Source organism: Corvus moneduloides, chromosome 13, assembly GCF_009650955.1.
Source record: "Corvus moneduloides isolate bCorMon1 chromosome 13, bCorMon1.pri, whole genome shotgun sequence".
NCBI lineage: Eukaryota > Metazoa > Chordata > Aves > Passeriformes > Corvidae > Corvus > Corvus moneduloides.
The window spans coordinates 12,021,124-12,033,163 of NC_045488.1; the positions used below are offsets into that span (position 1 = coordinate 12,021,124).

At 57.7% G+C, this 12,040-nt stretch overlaps 1 protein-coding gene across 3 annotated transcripts in view; it reads left to right on the top strand.

Annotated features, from left to right (window-relative positions):
- The first annotated feature begins 277 nt into the window (after window positions 1–277).
- Window positions 278–12,040, top strand: part of CORO2B (coronin 2B) — a 31,024-nt gene continuing 19,261 nt past the window's right edge. Inside the window, exons 1-2 of one of the 3 annotated variants that reach the window (XM_032122556.1) lie at window positions 6,370–6,446; window positions 9,470–9,533. In XM_032122556.1, the coding sequence (XP_031978447.1) occupies window positions 9,486–9,533 (48 nt within the window). In that variant the 5' untranslated portion in view covers window positions 6,370–6,446; window positions 9,470–9,485. Of the gene's footprint in view, window positions 383–6,362; window positions 6,447–9,469; window positions 9,534–12,040 lie in introns of those variants that run through there. The other 2 variants (XM_032122557.1, XM_032122558.1) reach the window with 2 other exon arrangements.

A 12,040-nucleotide genomic window follows, 5' to 3' on the forward strand; every position in this document is an offset into this window, starting at 1 on the left:
AACCGGGGCTCTAAAGGGTTAAAGCGGCCCGGGGAGCGGCCCGGGGCTCGCAAAGGGTTAAGGCCGCGGGCCGGGCCGGGCCGGGCCCCCCCGCGCGGGGCCGCTCCCCGGGGGCGGTGCGGGGCTGACATCACGGCCCCGCCGCGCCGAGCACCGGCCGAGCTGCGGGCAGCGCTCCCCGCTCGGCAGCGGGCACAGCCCGGCCTCCTCCTCCCTCTCCTCCGCCTCCTCCTCCTCCTCCTTCTCCTCCTCCTCTTCTGCTTCTCCTTCTCCTCCTTCTCCTTCTCCTCCTTCTCCTCCTTCTCCTTCTCCTTCTCCTTCTTTTCCGCCGCTCCGGTTCCAGCCCGCCCGCCGCCGCGCCAGCCGCATGACTGTCCCCAAGGTGAGGACCTGCCCTCCGCCGCCGCCGCCCCCACCCGGCCGCAGGTGCCGCGCAGCCCGGCCCGCCCCAGCCCTTCCCCGCTCCCGGCCGAGCCTCTCCCGCTTTTCCTCTCCCCGATTCCCGGGATTTGCTCGTGGCCGAGCCCCTCCCGCGGCCGCGGCCGCTCCGGCCCCGCAGCTCTGCTGCAGTTTTAACCCTTGGAGGGGGCGGCGGCGCGGGGGGAGCACCCGGGGGGGGAGTGGAGACCCCCTGACCCCAAATCGAGCGGCGCTGGGACCCCGAACCGCGCATCTCCCGAACCGCGCATCTCCCGAACCGCGCATCCCCCGGACCGCGCATCCCCCGGACCGCGCATCCCCCGGACCGCGCATCTCCCGAACCGCGCATCCCCCGGACCGAGCATCCCCCAAATCCCTCATCCCCCGGACCGCGCATCCCCCGGACCGAGCATCCCCCAAATCCCTCATCCCCCGGACCGCGCATTCCCCGGACCGCGCATCCCCCGGACCGCGCATCTCCCGAACCGCGCATCCCCCGGACCGCGCATCCCCCGGACCGCGCATCCCCCGGACCGCGCATCTCCCGGACCGCGCATCCCCCAAATCCCTCCTCCCCCGAACCGCGCATCTCCCGGGACCCCTCCCTGAGTCGCTTTCCAGCTTCCCGGACCTCCACAGGTGGCTGGAATGGCTTGGAAAACCTCGGGAATGGCGCTGGGGAGATTTGGGATTAAGGAGCCGAACGGGGGGAGCTCGGTGGGAGGGGGCGCGGGGGGTGCGGAGCCCCCAAATCCATCCGGGAGCATTCCCGGCACGGCTCTCCCGGATTCCTGTGGAGCAGGGAAGGTTGGGAAAAGGAAACCTGGGAAAAGCCTGGGTGGGGTCACCAACCTTTGGGATCGCTGGGGGTTGGGAACAGGGATAAGGAGCCGGTGGAATCTGGAAAGGGAAGATGCCTGTTCCAGTGCTGTTCCCATCCCGCGATCCCTCGGAGCTGATCCCGCTCTCCCATCCCACGGCCAAGGTTGTGCCCCTGGAGCCATCCAGAGGCTCCGGATCCTGCTGGATTTGGTGACGTGGAGCAAAGGGGGCGATTCCAGACCCTGGAGCTGTGGGATTTGGGAGCAGAGAGCTCCAAGCCTGGGCCAATTCCAGACAGGGAATCCATGGGATTTGGGAGCAGAGAGCTCCAAGCCTGTCCTATCCCGAGGGTGTGGCATAGCCACGGCTCTGGGGGTCACCAGACATTCCAGGGAAGCAGCCTTGGGAAAGGTCATGGAGCAGGGAAGGGTCTGGAATGGCCTCAGTGGGATCTGGGAATGATGATCCCGGGAAGCCCTGGGATGTGACAGGGATTGGGACAGGCCAGGATATTGGGAATAAGACTGGCTTGGGGCACTCGGAGTGGGAGCCAACGGGACTGGAGCTGATCCATCTCCAGATCCTGGAATGGGATGTAGGAATGTCCAGATAACCCCATGCTGGTGGCTCCCAGGGAAATCAGGGAGAATCCCTCTTTTCCCCATCTTTTTCCTTAAGGAAAAACTTGTGGGATGTGACCAGCGCTGCCTTGGGGGTTGGGTATTCCCAGAATTCCCAATCTGTGCCAGCATCCTGGGAAAAGTGTGTTCCCAGCAATTCCGGAGAGGGATGGATGAGCAGGCCGGGATTGGGATTATAAAAAACTGCAATTGGGATGAAATATTCCCAAATTCTCAGATATCCAGGGGCGTGGTTGGAAGCCAGGCTGGGAATTTGTAGCTCTCATTCCCAGGGTCTTTTTTGGAGCAGGAACGGACTTATCCAGGAAAAAGGCCCCAGGGAAAGCCCCTGCAGCAGGATGGGAATTCCTGGTTGATTTTCAGGGAAATCAAACGGAAAAGTTTTCCATCCTCTGTCCCAAAATTCCCTTGGTTAGATCCAAGCTCTCCCTCTGGATCTGATCTCCTGCAACCTGGATTGATGAAATCCAAAGAAATTCCACGTGCAGATTCCTGACCTGGCACAGCATCGATTCCAGGGCTTTTCCAGGCAAAACTGGGACATGGATCCCAGTGCCCCGACATTCCCAGGATGTGGAGAGGGCAAAGGGAAGCGGCACAAGGAGCTGGGGGAGAGGAGAGGCTTTTCCGGGAAGTGTTTGCCTCTCGGGAGTTTCTCAGGAAAAGCTGCTCCAAAGCTGTTGGAATGGTGGGATTTGGGGATGGGAATTGTTCCCACAGCCAGGCAGGAAAAGGGGGAGCCCCAGGGAATTCCGGGATCCGCATCCTGCCCCAGCTCCTGGCCTTATCCGGGACAGGCATTTGGGATTCTCCTCCCACGCTGGGGCCGCTTCCCAGGCAGAGCTGCAAATCATGGATAGGCTTTTCCAAACGTTGTAAATATTCCCGAGCAATTCATCCTTGGAGTAAAATCCAGCTGAAAATCGGGAGCAGGGAACGAAAGCCAGGCAAAAGCATCCCGAGGCACCGGAGAGGGAGCACAGAAAGCTTTTCCCGGGATGTGGGGGCTGGGAAAAGCCTTGGAGGGGGGCTGGAATATCTGCTGGATCCATCCCTTGTCCCAATCCACCCCCTCCCTTCCCACGGGAAGGAGCAGCCGGAGCCGCGGCTCGGCCCAGATCCCGCTCCTGGGGGAGTTTGGGAGCAGGGAATTAAAAATAGGATGGAGCTGGATCCATGGGAATGCTGGGAGAGCCCATGCCTCACCCAGAATTCTGGGATGGATCCTGGGATCTGCTCCCAAATTCTGGGATGGATCCTGGGATCTGCCGCCCAAATTCTGGGATGGATCCTGGGATCTGCTCCCCCAAAATGCTGCAGTGAGCTCTGGGAGCTGCCCGAATTCCCTGGAATCACGGCATGGATACCATGGCATGGCCACTCCAGCTTTTTTTCCCAGGGAAGATCTGTAGGAATCTGGGATAATTCATCCCTGCTGTGGAGTCCAGTTTGGTCTCTGTGCTTTGGGAAGGGAAACCATCCCAAATTTTGAGAATTCCTCCATGGAATTATCCCGGATAACTCTGCCGTGCCCCGGGAAGCAGCAGGAGCGGGAAGCTGATGGAAGCAGGATTTCAGGGAGAAGGGATGAGTCAGGATGGGGAACGGAAAGAGGGGAAAGAGATTCCTTTTGCCATGAAAATGGTACCGGGATTGTTGGGAATGTCCAAGTGGGAATGTCCAATGGGAATATCCAAGTGGGAATGTCTAAGTGGGAATTCTGCGGTCAGAGAGGGACCGGAGAATTCAACCTTGGGTTGGGGCAGGAGCCGTTGGTTCTCCCAACTTCCATTCCAAAGGCTGCTCCCAAATCCCAGAATAAATCAGTGGGATCTGGGGCTGCGGGAATTTTGGGAAGGGGGCTTTGAAATGAGTGGAATTTTTCCCGAAAAACGCTGTTGAAAGGAGGATTCCATGTGGGAATGATCCCACGGCTCCTCTGGCTTTAACTGGCAAAATCATGGAGCCGAAGGAACGGGAATGGCTCATCCTGGGAGCAGCAAGGAAACGGAGCCAACCCCAAATTCCAGAGAGGAAATTCCGACTATTCCCCGTTGGGATCAAACCAGTGCTGCCCCAAGGAAGTTCTCCACGGCTGGGAGGTCGGAACGCCGGGATATTCCCGGTGGGAAGTCCCGGTGTCCTCTGCCGCCTTGGAAGGGCAGATTTAGTGGCCGCAGCAAATGCTGATCCATGGAAAAGCTGATACCGGATCAATCCGTGGGAAGCTCGATGGAATCGCGGTGGTAGCAGGGAATTGGGAATTGGAGAACATGGATTGATTTCCTGGGAATGCAGGGGGAAAGCTTCTCCAGGGGGATGCTAAAAATGGATTTGATGGAGCAGCCTGGCCTTGAGAATTCCAGATATCCAAAGGGGCTCCAGGAGAGCTGGAGAGGGATGTGGGATAAGGGATGGAGGGATGGGAGCCAGGGAATGGCTTCCCACTGGGAAAGGGGAGATTCAGATGGATCTCGGGAAGGAATTCCTGGCTGGGCTGGAATTCCCAGAGAAGCTGTGGCTGCCCCTGGATCCCTGGCAGTGTCCAAGGCCAGGCTGGAGCAACCTGGGATAGTGATGGAGAGAATCCATGGAAAGTGGGAAGTGGGAATTTCCTGCCTCATTATCCCTTCCCTTCCCTTCCCTTCCCTTCCCTTCCCTTCCCTTCCCTTCCCTTCCCTTCCCTTCCCTTCCCTTCCCTTCCCTTCCCTTCCCTTCCCTTCCCTTCCCTTCCCTTCCCTTCCCTTCCCTTCCCTTCCCTTCCCTTCCCTTCCCTTCCCTTCCCTTCCCTTCCCTTCCCTCATTCCCAAATTGTCCATAAAGCCTGGGAAAAGCCCAGGTGGGATCGCTGAGGGTTGGAAACGGGGCTGTGGAGCCATTGGAGCCTGGAAAGGGAAGATCCCTGTTCCAAGGAATATTCCTCTCATCCAAGGCAACTCCGGCCCTCAGCTTTTTAATGAGTTTTAATTGGGATTCCGTGGAATTAATTGGCATTCAATGGAATTAATTGGGGTCGTTAATGGGGCCTGGCGGGATCTGTAACTCACACCCGGCCGGGCAGGCCCATTCATTCCCACCCCCCCCTTCCCGCTCCTTTCCATGGAATTTTATCCAATGATGAATAGTCCCATTCATCCCGCAGCTCTGAGGAGCCCAATCCCGGATTCCTATCTCCCGAGTCATTCCCTAAATCTGGCAGCGGAGGGGAGGGGGGGAAAGCTCCGGATGGAGGCAGCTGCTCTGGTGCCCCCCAAATCCACAGATCCCAGAGTTCCCGGAGCTGTGCCAAGCGCCGCTCCCAGAAATCCCGCGCTCCTTTGTTCATGGCAGAGCCGCTGGCAAAGGCTGCGGATCTCCGGCTGGAATGGGGCCGGGAGCCTCCGGCAGCGCCGAGAAAAGCTCCGGGAGTGGAACTCCTGGAAGAGGCCGTGCCAGGGAAGGGCTGGAAGCGGGCAAGGTGTTGTTGGAGCGGAAAAATCGGGATAAATCGGGATAAATAGAGATCAACCCTCAGGATCTGAGCCCAGATTGGGGCGTGGCCGCAGGAAATGCGGTTTGATGGGAAATGTGGGAATTCTGGGAATGGTACCAGCCCCATCCCTGCATCCATGAGGTTTTCCAGCTGGTTGCTCCAAGCTCACCTTAAAGGCAAGGAATTTCAGGATCGGGAATTTCAGGAGCTGTGCCTGCCCTCCCTACGGATATGGAATCATTCCCATGGATGAGCCCCTGGCTCGGTCGCGCTCATTCCGATGGGAAAAGCGACTTTTCCCCCTCTCTGACTTCCCGAAAACCCCCTCAAGTTGGGAGAAAGCCTGGAATATTCGTTCCCCTCAAGGAAACGTAATTCCGCGCAGCTCAGCCCCATCCTGACGGGATTCCCACCTGGAATTTCCCCTCTGGGAATGGTGGCTTCTCCCAGCAGCACCTGCCGTGCAAATCCCAGCAAACTGGGCCTTCTGGAAAAATCCTCCTGTCCCAAAATATTGGGAAGAGCCACACTCCAGCAAAATTCCCGAGAAGCTGCTGGGGACAGGGGTGGGGACAGGGACAGGGATCGTTGTCATGGAATTAATTCCGGTTGGATTTGGGAATGGGAATGGCCCCAAAGGCTGAGCCACATCCCTGGAATGTCCAAGGAAAGCTTGGATGGGGCTCGGAGCAGCCTGGGATAGTGGGAAGTGTCCCTGCCCATGGAATGGGAAGGGATTTAAGGTCCGTTCCCACCCAAAGCATTCCAGGATTCCAGAATTCCACGGTTTCCATGGATGCCGGTTGGTAAACCTGAACCATTGGGATGCCGGATGTGGATCCTTGTGGAGCCCAGCCCCTGGAATTCCGCTGGGGGCTGGAGTGAATCCCAACATCCTCCGGGTCATGATCCCTGTTCCCCGGTTTTGGTGACTCCGCAGTTCGGGATCGATCCCGGTTGGAAATCGGGACAGGCGGCAGCTCCCGTATCCAAAGGGTTTCCTTCTTTTCCAGGCTCCTGGAGCAGCCCCGATTCCCTGAGCTCCGTGTCCATCCCGGGGGATCCGGAGGCGCCGGAGCAGAGCAGGGCAGGTGAGGATTCCGAGGGACCCGGAGAGGGATGGGAACATTCCCGGGATGCGCTGCCGTGCCCAGGGTGGGAATCTCCCACCCGCAGCCTCTCCCATCCCGAATGTCTCTGCTGGGAGCTGGGAATGCGCTCCTGTGGCTGGAGGAGCGTTTTTGGTCCGTGCCTTTCCTCCCCGAATTTGACCCGTTATCCCAAAGAATCCCTGTGGATCAAATCCAGGGAACGCTCGGGAATGAGGGGGAAAGGAACGAATTACAGAAATGATCCAAAAGGCCTGGAAAAACTGATCAGGGATGAGCATTCCATGGCGGCTCATCCGAAGGGATCCCAGCTCCCGGTGGGATCACCCCGACCTCTGGAAAAGGGAATCGCTTGGGCCGCTCTGGTGTGAAGAGCGGAGAGCCCCGATTCCAGAGACATCCAAGGAAAACCTGGGAAAAAAGCGGCATTGGAGGCACATCCCGGGGCAGGGGAGGGACATCGCCGCCGCTGCTCCGGCAGCTCCTGGCTTTGCGCTGGAATAACAAGGAAAACAAGGATAACAGCAAGGAAAACAAGGAAAACAAGGAAAACAAGGCTCCCTTGCCTTTCTCCGGAGGGTTCCGCTCATCCCGGGAGTCGGAGCACAAGGAAAGGCTTGTCCAGGCTCGGATTCCCGAGGGTTGGGAAGGGGGGGTCGGTGCCTCCCGCATCCCGAGCCGGCCATCCCGTGACCTTCAGGCTCCTCCGGCGCTTCCCGGGAAACGGGAATGTGCAGCCTGGAATATTGACCGGATCCTGTTTGTTTTCCTTGCTCTTTTATTTCTGGATTTGGCCTTTCTTGTTCCGTCGCTTCTGCTGGAAAAGTTTCATCCCCAGCCGGGAGAAAGTTCCCGAGAAAAATCCTTGTGGTTTGGAAGGAGGCGGGATGGGAACGGAGCCGCCGGAGCTTCCTGTGGGATGCGGCACCGCGGGGTGCTCGTTGCCAGGAAGAGTTGGAATTTCGGAGGTGGAAAGGGAGAGCTGCTCCCTGGAGCGCTGGGCCCTGCTCTGGAAAAATCCCGGGATAAATAAATTCCCCTGGTTCGTGTCCCGTGCAAAGCTGGGGCTTGGGAAGGGATTTTTCCCAGGTTATCCCAGTGTTTCTGCTCCCGGTGGAGTTTTCCTGCAATTTTTTGATCCTCTCCCACCCAGCATCTCCTGAAGGAATTTTTTCTCCGTGGGATTCTTTTTCCCTGACAATTCCATCCCTTGAATTCCCTCTTTAACGTGGCTTTTCCCGCTTTTTCTGATCGAAAAGCTGACTTTGGGAAAGGTCGGATTGATGGGATCTTCCCACAGGATGCTTTTCCTTGGGATAGACCCGCCCTGCTTATCCTGCTCCGAACTGCTGGAAAATCCCGGCTGGAAAATCCCGTCGGATCCAAGGATCTGTCATGGGATGTGAAATCATTCCCACGGATGAGCCCCTGGCTCGGTTCCGCTCATTCCAATGGGAAAAGCGACTTTTCCCCCTCTCTGAATTCCCTAAAACCCCCTCGAGTTGGGAAAGAGCCTGGAATGTTCTTTTTCCTCAAGGAAATGCAATTCCAAGGAGCTGGAGGAGAGAAAATCCCGGGGGTGGTGCCCCGGGGCAGCTCCGGGGGCCGGGAATTCTTTGTGCTCCATCCAGAGCTTCCCGGGGTGGGAAGGACTCAGCAAACAGAGTGGGAGGAAAACTGGGCTCCTTTCCGGAATTTCTTCCAGAGGGGGAATTTTGGGATTGTTCCCGGCACGTGGGGTCTGGGAAAGCTTGGATTTCCTCCTCCAGGAGTTTTCCTGGAGGGAAAAGGATCCAAACTCGGCTCCCTGAGGGTGCCAGAGATGATTTCTGCCCCTTTCCAAGCATTCCATGATATCCGTGGGAATTCGGGAAGCAGCTCCATGGGTGGGGAGGGATGAGGATTCCTGGGAAGAGCTCAGCTCCGTCCGCCCTCACTTGGAGCTTTTTCCCAAAGTTTGAGGAGAGGAGAGGCCATTCCCAGGATTTCTAGGAAATGGAAATCCTTGGAAAGTCCAACTTCAGGGAAATCCCAGGCAATTCCAGGCTGGGAGAACCTCTGGGAATGTTCATCCGGCTTTGTGTTCATGGAATGAATCCTGAATATTTGGGCGGCCAATCTCCCGCTCTTTCCAAGCTGGAAAAACATGGATACCTCCTCCCTCTTCTTGTCCATACGGAAAAGTGGCTTTTCCCAAACCCCATCCATCCATTCCCAAACCCCATCCATCCATTCCCGCTGTCCCAGGCTGCTCTGAGCCACCCTTGGACATTCCAGGGATCCAGGGGCAGCCACAGCTGCTCCGGGAATTCCAGCCCAGCCCCTCCCCACCCTCCCAGTCAGGAATCCCTTCCCGATATCCCTGCTAAGGGAGCAGCTCGGCAGGAACCGGGATTGCTGGGATAACCAGAAAATCCTGGAATGCTTCGGGCTGGCATCTCCAAGCCGATCCCATTCCATGGGCAGGGACATTCCCGCTGTCCCGGGCTGCTCCGAATCCAAGTGAGGGAAACTCTTCCAGCTGCCCCCTCCCTGAATCCCAACCGAACCCAGATGGATTTGAAGGAATAACGAGGCCGGAGATGTCCCACGTCCCACATTCCATGGATTCCATGGATTCCGTCGCCATCCCAGGCTGCTCCAAGCCCCGTCCAACCTCACCTGGAACGTTCCAGGGATCCAGGGGCAGCTGCAGCTGCTCTGGGAATTCCAGCCCAGCCCCTCCCCCGCTTTCCTAGGGAGCAATTCCTTCCCAATATCCCATAATCCCACCTTTTCTTACCACAAATCCATGATTTTTATGGAATTACCTCGTCCTCTCGAAGAGCTTGAGCTGCCGCGTGGAATTATCCCAACCCTGGGAGGAGCAGACGGGCTCGGAGCCACCAAAAATTCCCTGCTGGGGGTCGGACCGCGGCCCTCGGGAACAGCAGGAAGGGAGCGGGGGTTTTCCCTGGAATTCCCGGGATTGTGAATGGAATGTTTTCCTTTCCCTCTCTGCACAGAGCTCTGGGCGAGTCCATGAGGGACCTGCACAAGTCTGAGGTGCTCGGGAGCAAGCGCAGCCTGGTGAGTGTCCCGAGCTGGGAATTCCCACACAGCCGGGACTAAATCCATGGAAAACACATCCCGAGCCAGCCCGGAGCCCCTGGCAGGGGCCAGCTCCGCTCTGGAGATCCCTCGGAAGGAAGGGAATTCGCGTCATTCCCACCGCTCATCCCGCGCTGCTTTGGGCTGGCCATCGGGGGGGCGAGGCGTCCATCCCGCGGCGAGGTTGGATCGGGAATTCTGGCCCCGTGGTGGGGATGGATCGGGAATTCCAGCCCCACAGTAAGGCTGGATTGGGAATTCCAGCCCCGCAGTGAGGTTGGATTGGGAATTCCAGCCTGTGGTGAGGATGGATCGGGAATTCTGGCCCCGTGGTGAGGTTGGATTGGGAATTCCTGCCTGTGGTGAGGATGGATTGGGAATTCCAACCCCATGGCCAGGCTGGATCAGGAATTCCAGCTCTGCAGTGAAGTTGGATTGGGAATTCCAGCCTGTGGTGAGGTTGGATCAGGAATTCCGGTCTGTGGTAAGGTTGGATCGGGAATTCCAGCCCTGCAGCCAGGCTGGATTGGGAATTCCAGCCCTGCAGTGAGGTTGGATTTGGAATTCCAGCCCTCCGGCCAGGCTGGACTGGGAATTCCAGCCTGTGGTGAGGATGGATTGGGAATTCCGGCCCCATGGTGAGGTTGGATTGGGAATTCCAGCCTGTGGTGAGGATGGATCGGGAATTCTGGCCCCACGGTGAGGCTGGATTGGGAATTCTGGTCTGTGGTGAGGTTTCCAGCCCTGTGGTGAGGTTGGATTGGGAATTCCAGCCTATGGTGAGGATGGATCAGGAATTCCAGTCTGTGGTGAGGTTGGGTCTGGAATTCCAACCCCATGGTGAGGTTGGATTGGGAATTCCAGCCTGTGGTGAGGATGGATCGGGAATTCTGGCCCCATGGTGAGGTTGGATTGGGAATTCTGGTCTGTGGTGAGGTTGTATCCGGAATTCCAGCCCTGCAGCCAGGCTGGATTGGGAATTCCAGCCCTGCAGTGAGGTTGGATTGGGAGTTCCGGCTGGCCAGGCTGGATTGGGAATTCCAACCTGTGGTGAGGATGGATCGGGAATTCCAGCCTGTGGTGAGGATGGATCGGGAATTCTGAGCCCACGGTGAGGCTGGATTGGGAATTCCAACCCCATGGCCAGGCTGGATTGGGAATTCCAGCCTACGGTGAGGTTGGATTGGGAATTCCAGCCTGTGGTGAGGTTGGATCAGGAATTCCACCCCTCTGGCCAGGCTGGATCAGGAATTCCAGCCTGTGGTGAGGCTGGATCAGGAATTCCACCCCTCTGGCCAGGCTGGATCAGGAATTCCAGCCTGTGGTGAGGATGGATCGGGAATTCCGGCCCCATGGTGAGGTTGGATTGGGAATTCCGGCCCCGCGGTGAGGTTGGATCGGGAATTCCGGCCCTGCTGCCAGGCTGGATCAGGAATTCCAGCCTGTGGTGAGGATGGATCGGGAATTCCGGCCCCATGGTGAGGTTGGATCGGGAATTCCGGCCCCGCTGCCAGGCTGGATCAGGAATTCCAGCCAGCTCCCGCTCCTGAGCTCTCCCCTCCCAATGGGAAGGATCCCTGCACTGGGATGCGGCTGCGGCTTTGCCGTCGCGTTCTGAGCCTTCCCAGCTGGATTTCGGCTCTGGATCTCAATCCCAAACCATCTCCTGCCTCCAGCTGGGCGGGATCTGGGATCAGCCCAAATCCATTCCCAAATGGACCAAATTCTCTGGGATTTGTTCCTTGAGGCTCCCAAATCCCCCAGTCCTGATGCTCCCAAGGTGCAGATTCCCTGCAGAATCCACCGGGAATTTGGGATCACGGCTCCATCCCGGGAATCCCCCCAGGAATGTGGCCCGACAGCGAGGCTGGGAGGGATTTTTCCCTCCAAAAAATCCCAAATTTCATATTTGTTCCCTGTTTTCTGCACCAGGGAACTGCGGGATCTCCGTGGGCTGGGATTGGGCAGCTCCAGCTCCTTCCCAGCGATTCCAGACCCTTGATTTTCCTCTGGAAAAGCGGCTCCCGTTTGTGCCCAGTTCACGAGCGATTGATGCTGGGAATGTCAAACTCCGGCGTTCCTGACCTTTCCCATGGAAAAGAACTTCCAGAGGCTCCCAGGGATGCGCAGGATCCCCACGGGGCTGCGATTGGCTTGGATTTGGGATTTCTCCCTCCAAAACTCAGCCTTGATTTGATCCGGAAAATCCCAGGCAGGGAATCCTTGTCGCAAGCTCGGAGGGAGGCAGGAAAATCGGGAATAATGGGATTTTGGAAAGCCTCAAAGCCTCCTCCTGAAAAGCCTGGAATTTTCAGCGTTGGATTCCCTTTTCCCAACGTGGTTTTCCAGGCAAATCCCTCTTTTTTTGTTTCCCGCCACTCAAGCGAATCCACGGAACAGCCAATCCCGAGGAAGGAGCCTTTTTTTCCCATGAAAAATCCATGGCAGATGGGATTTTTCCAAAAAGCGGGAAGGGCCCAATTCCA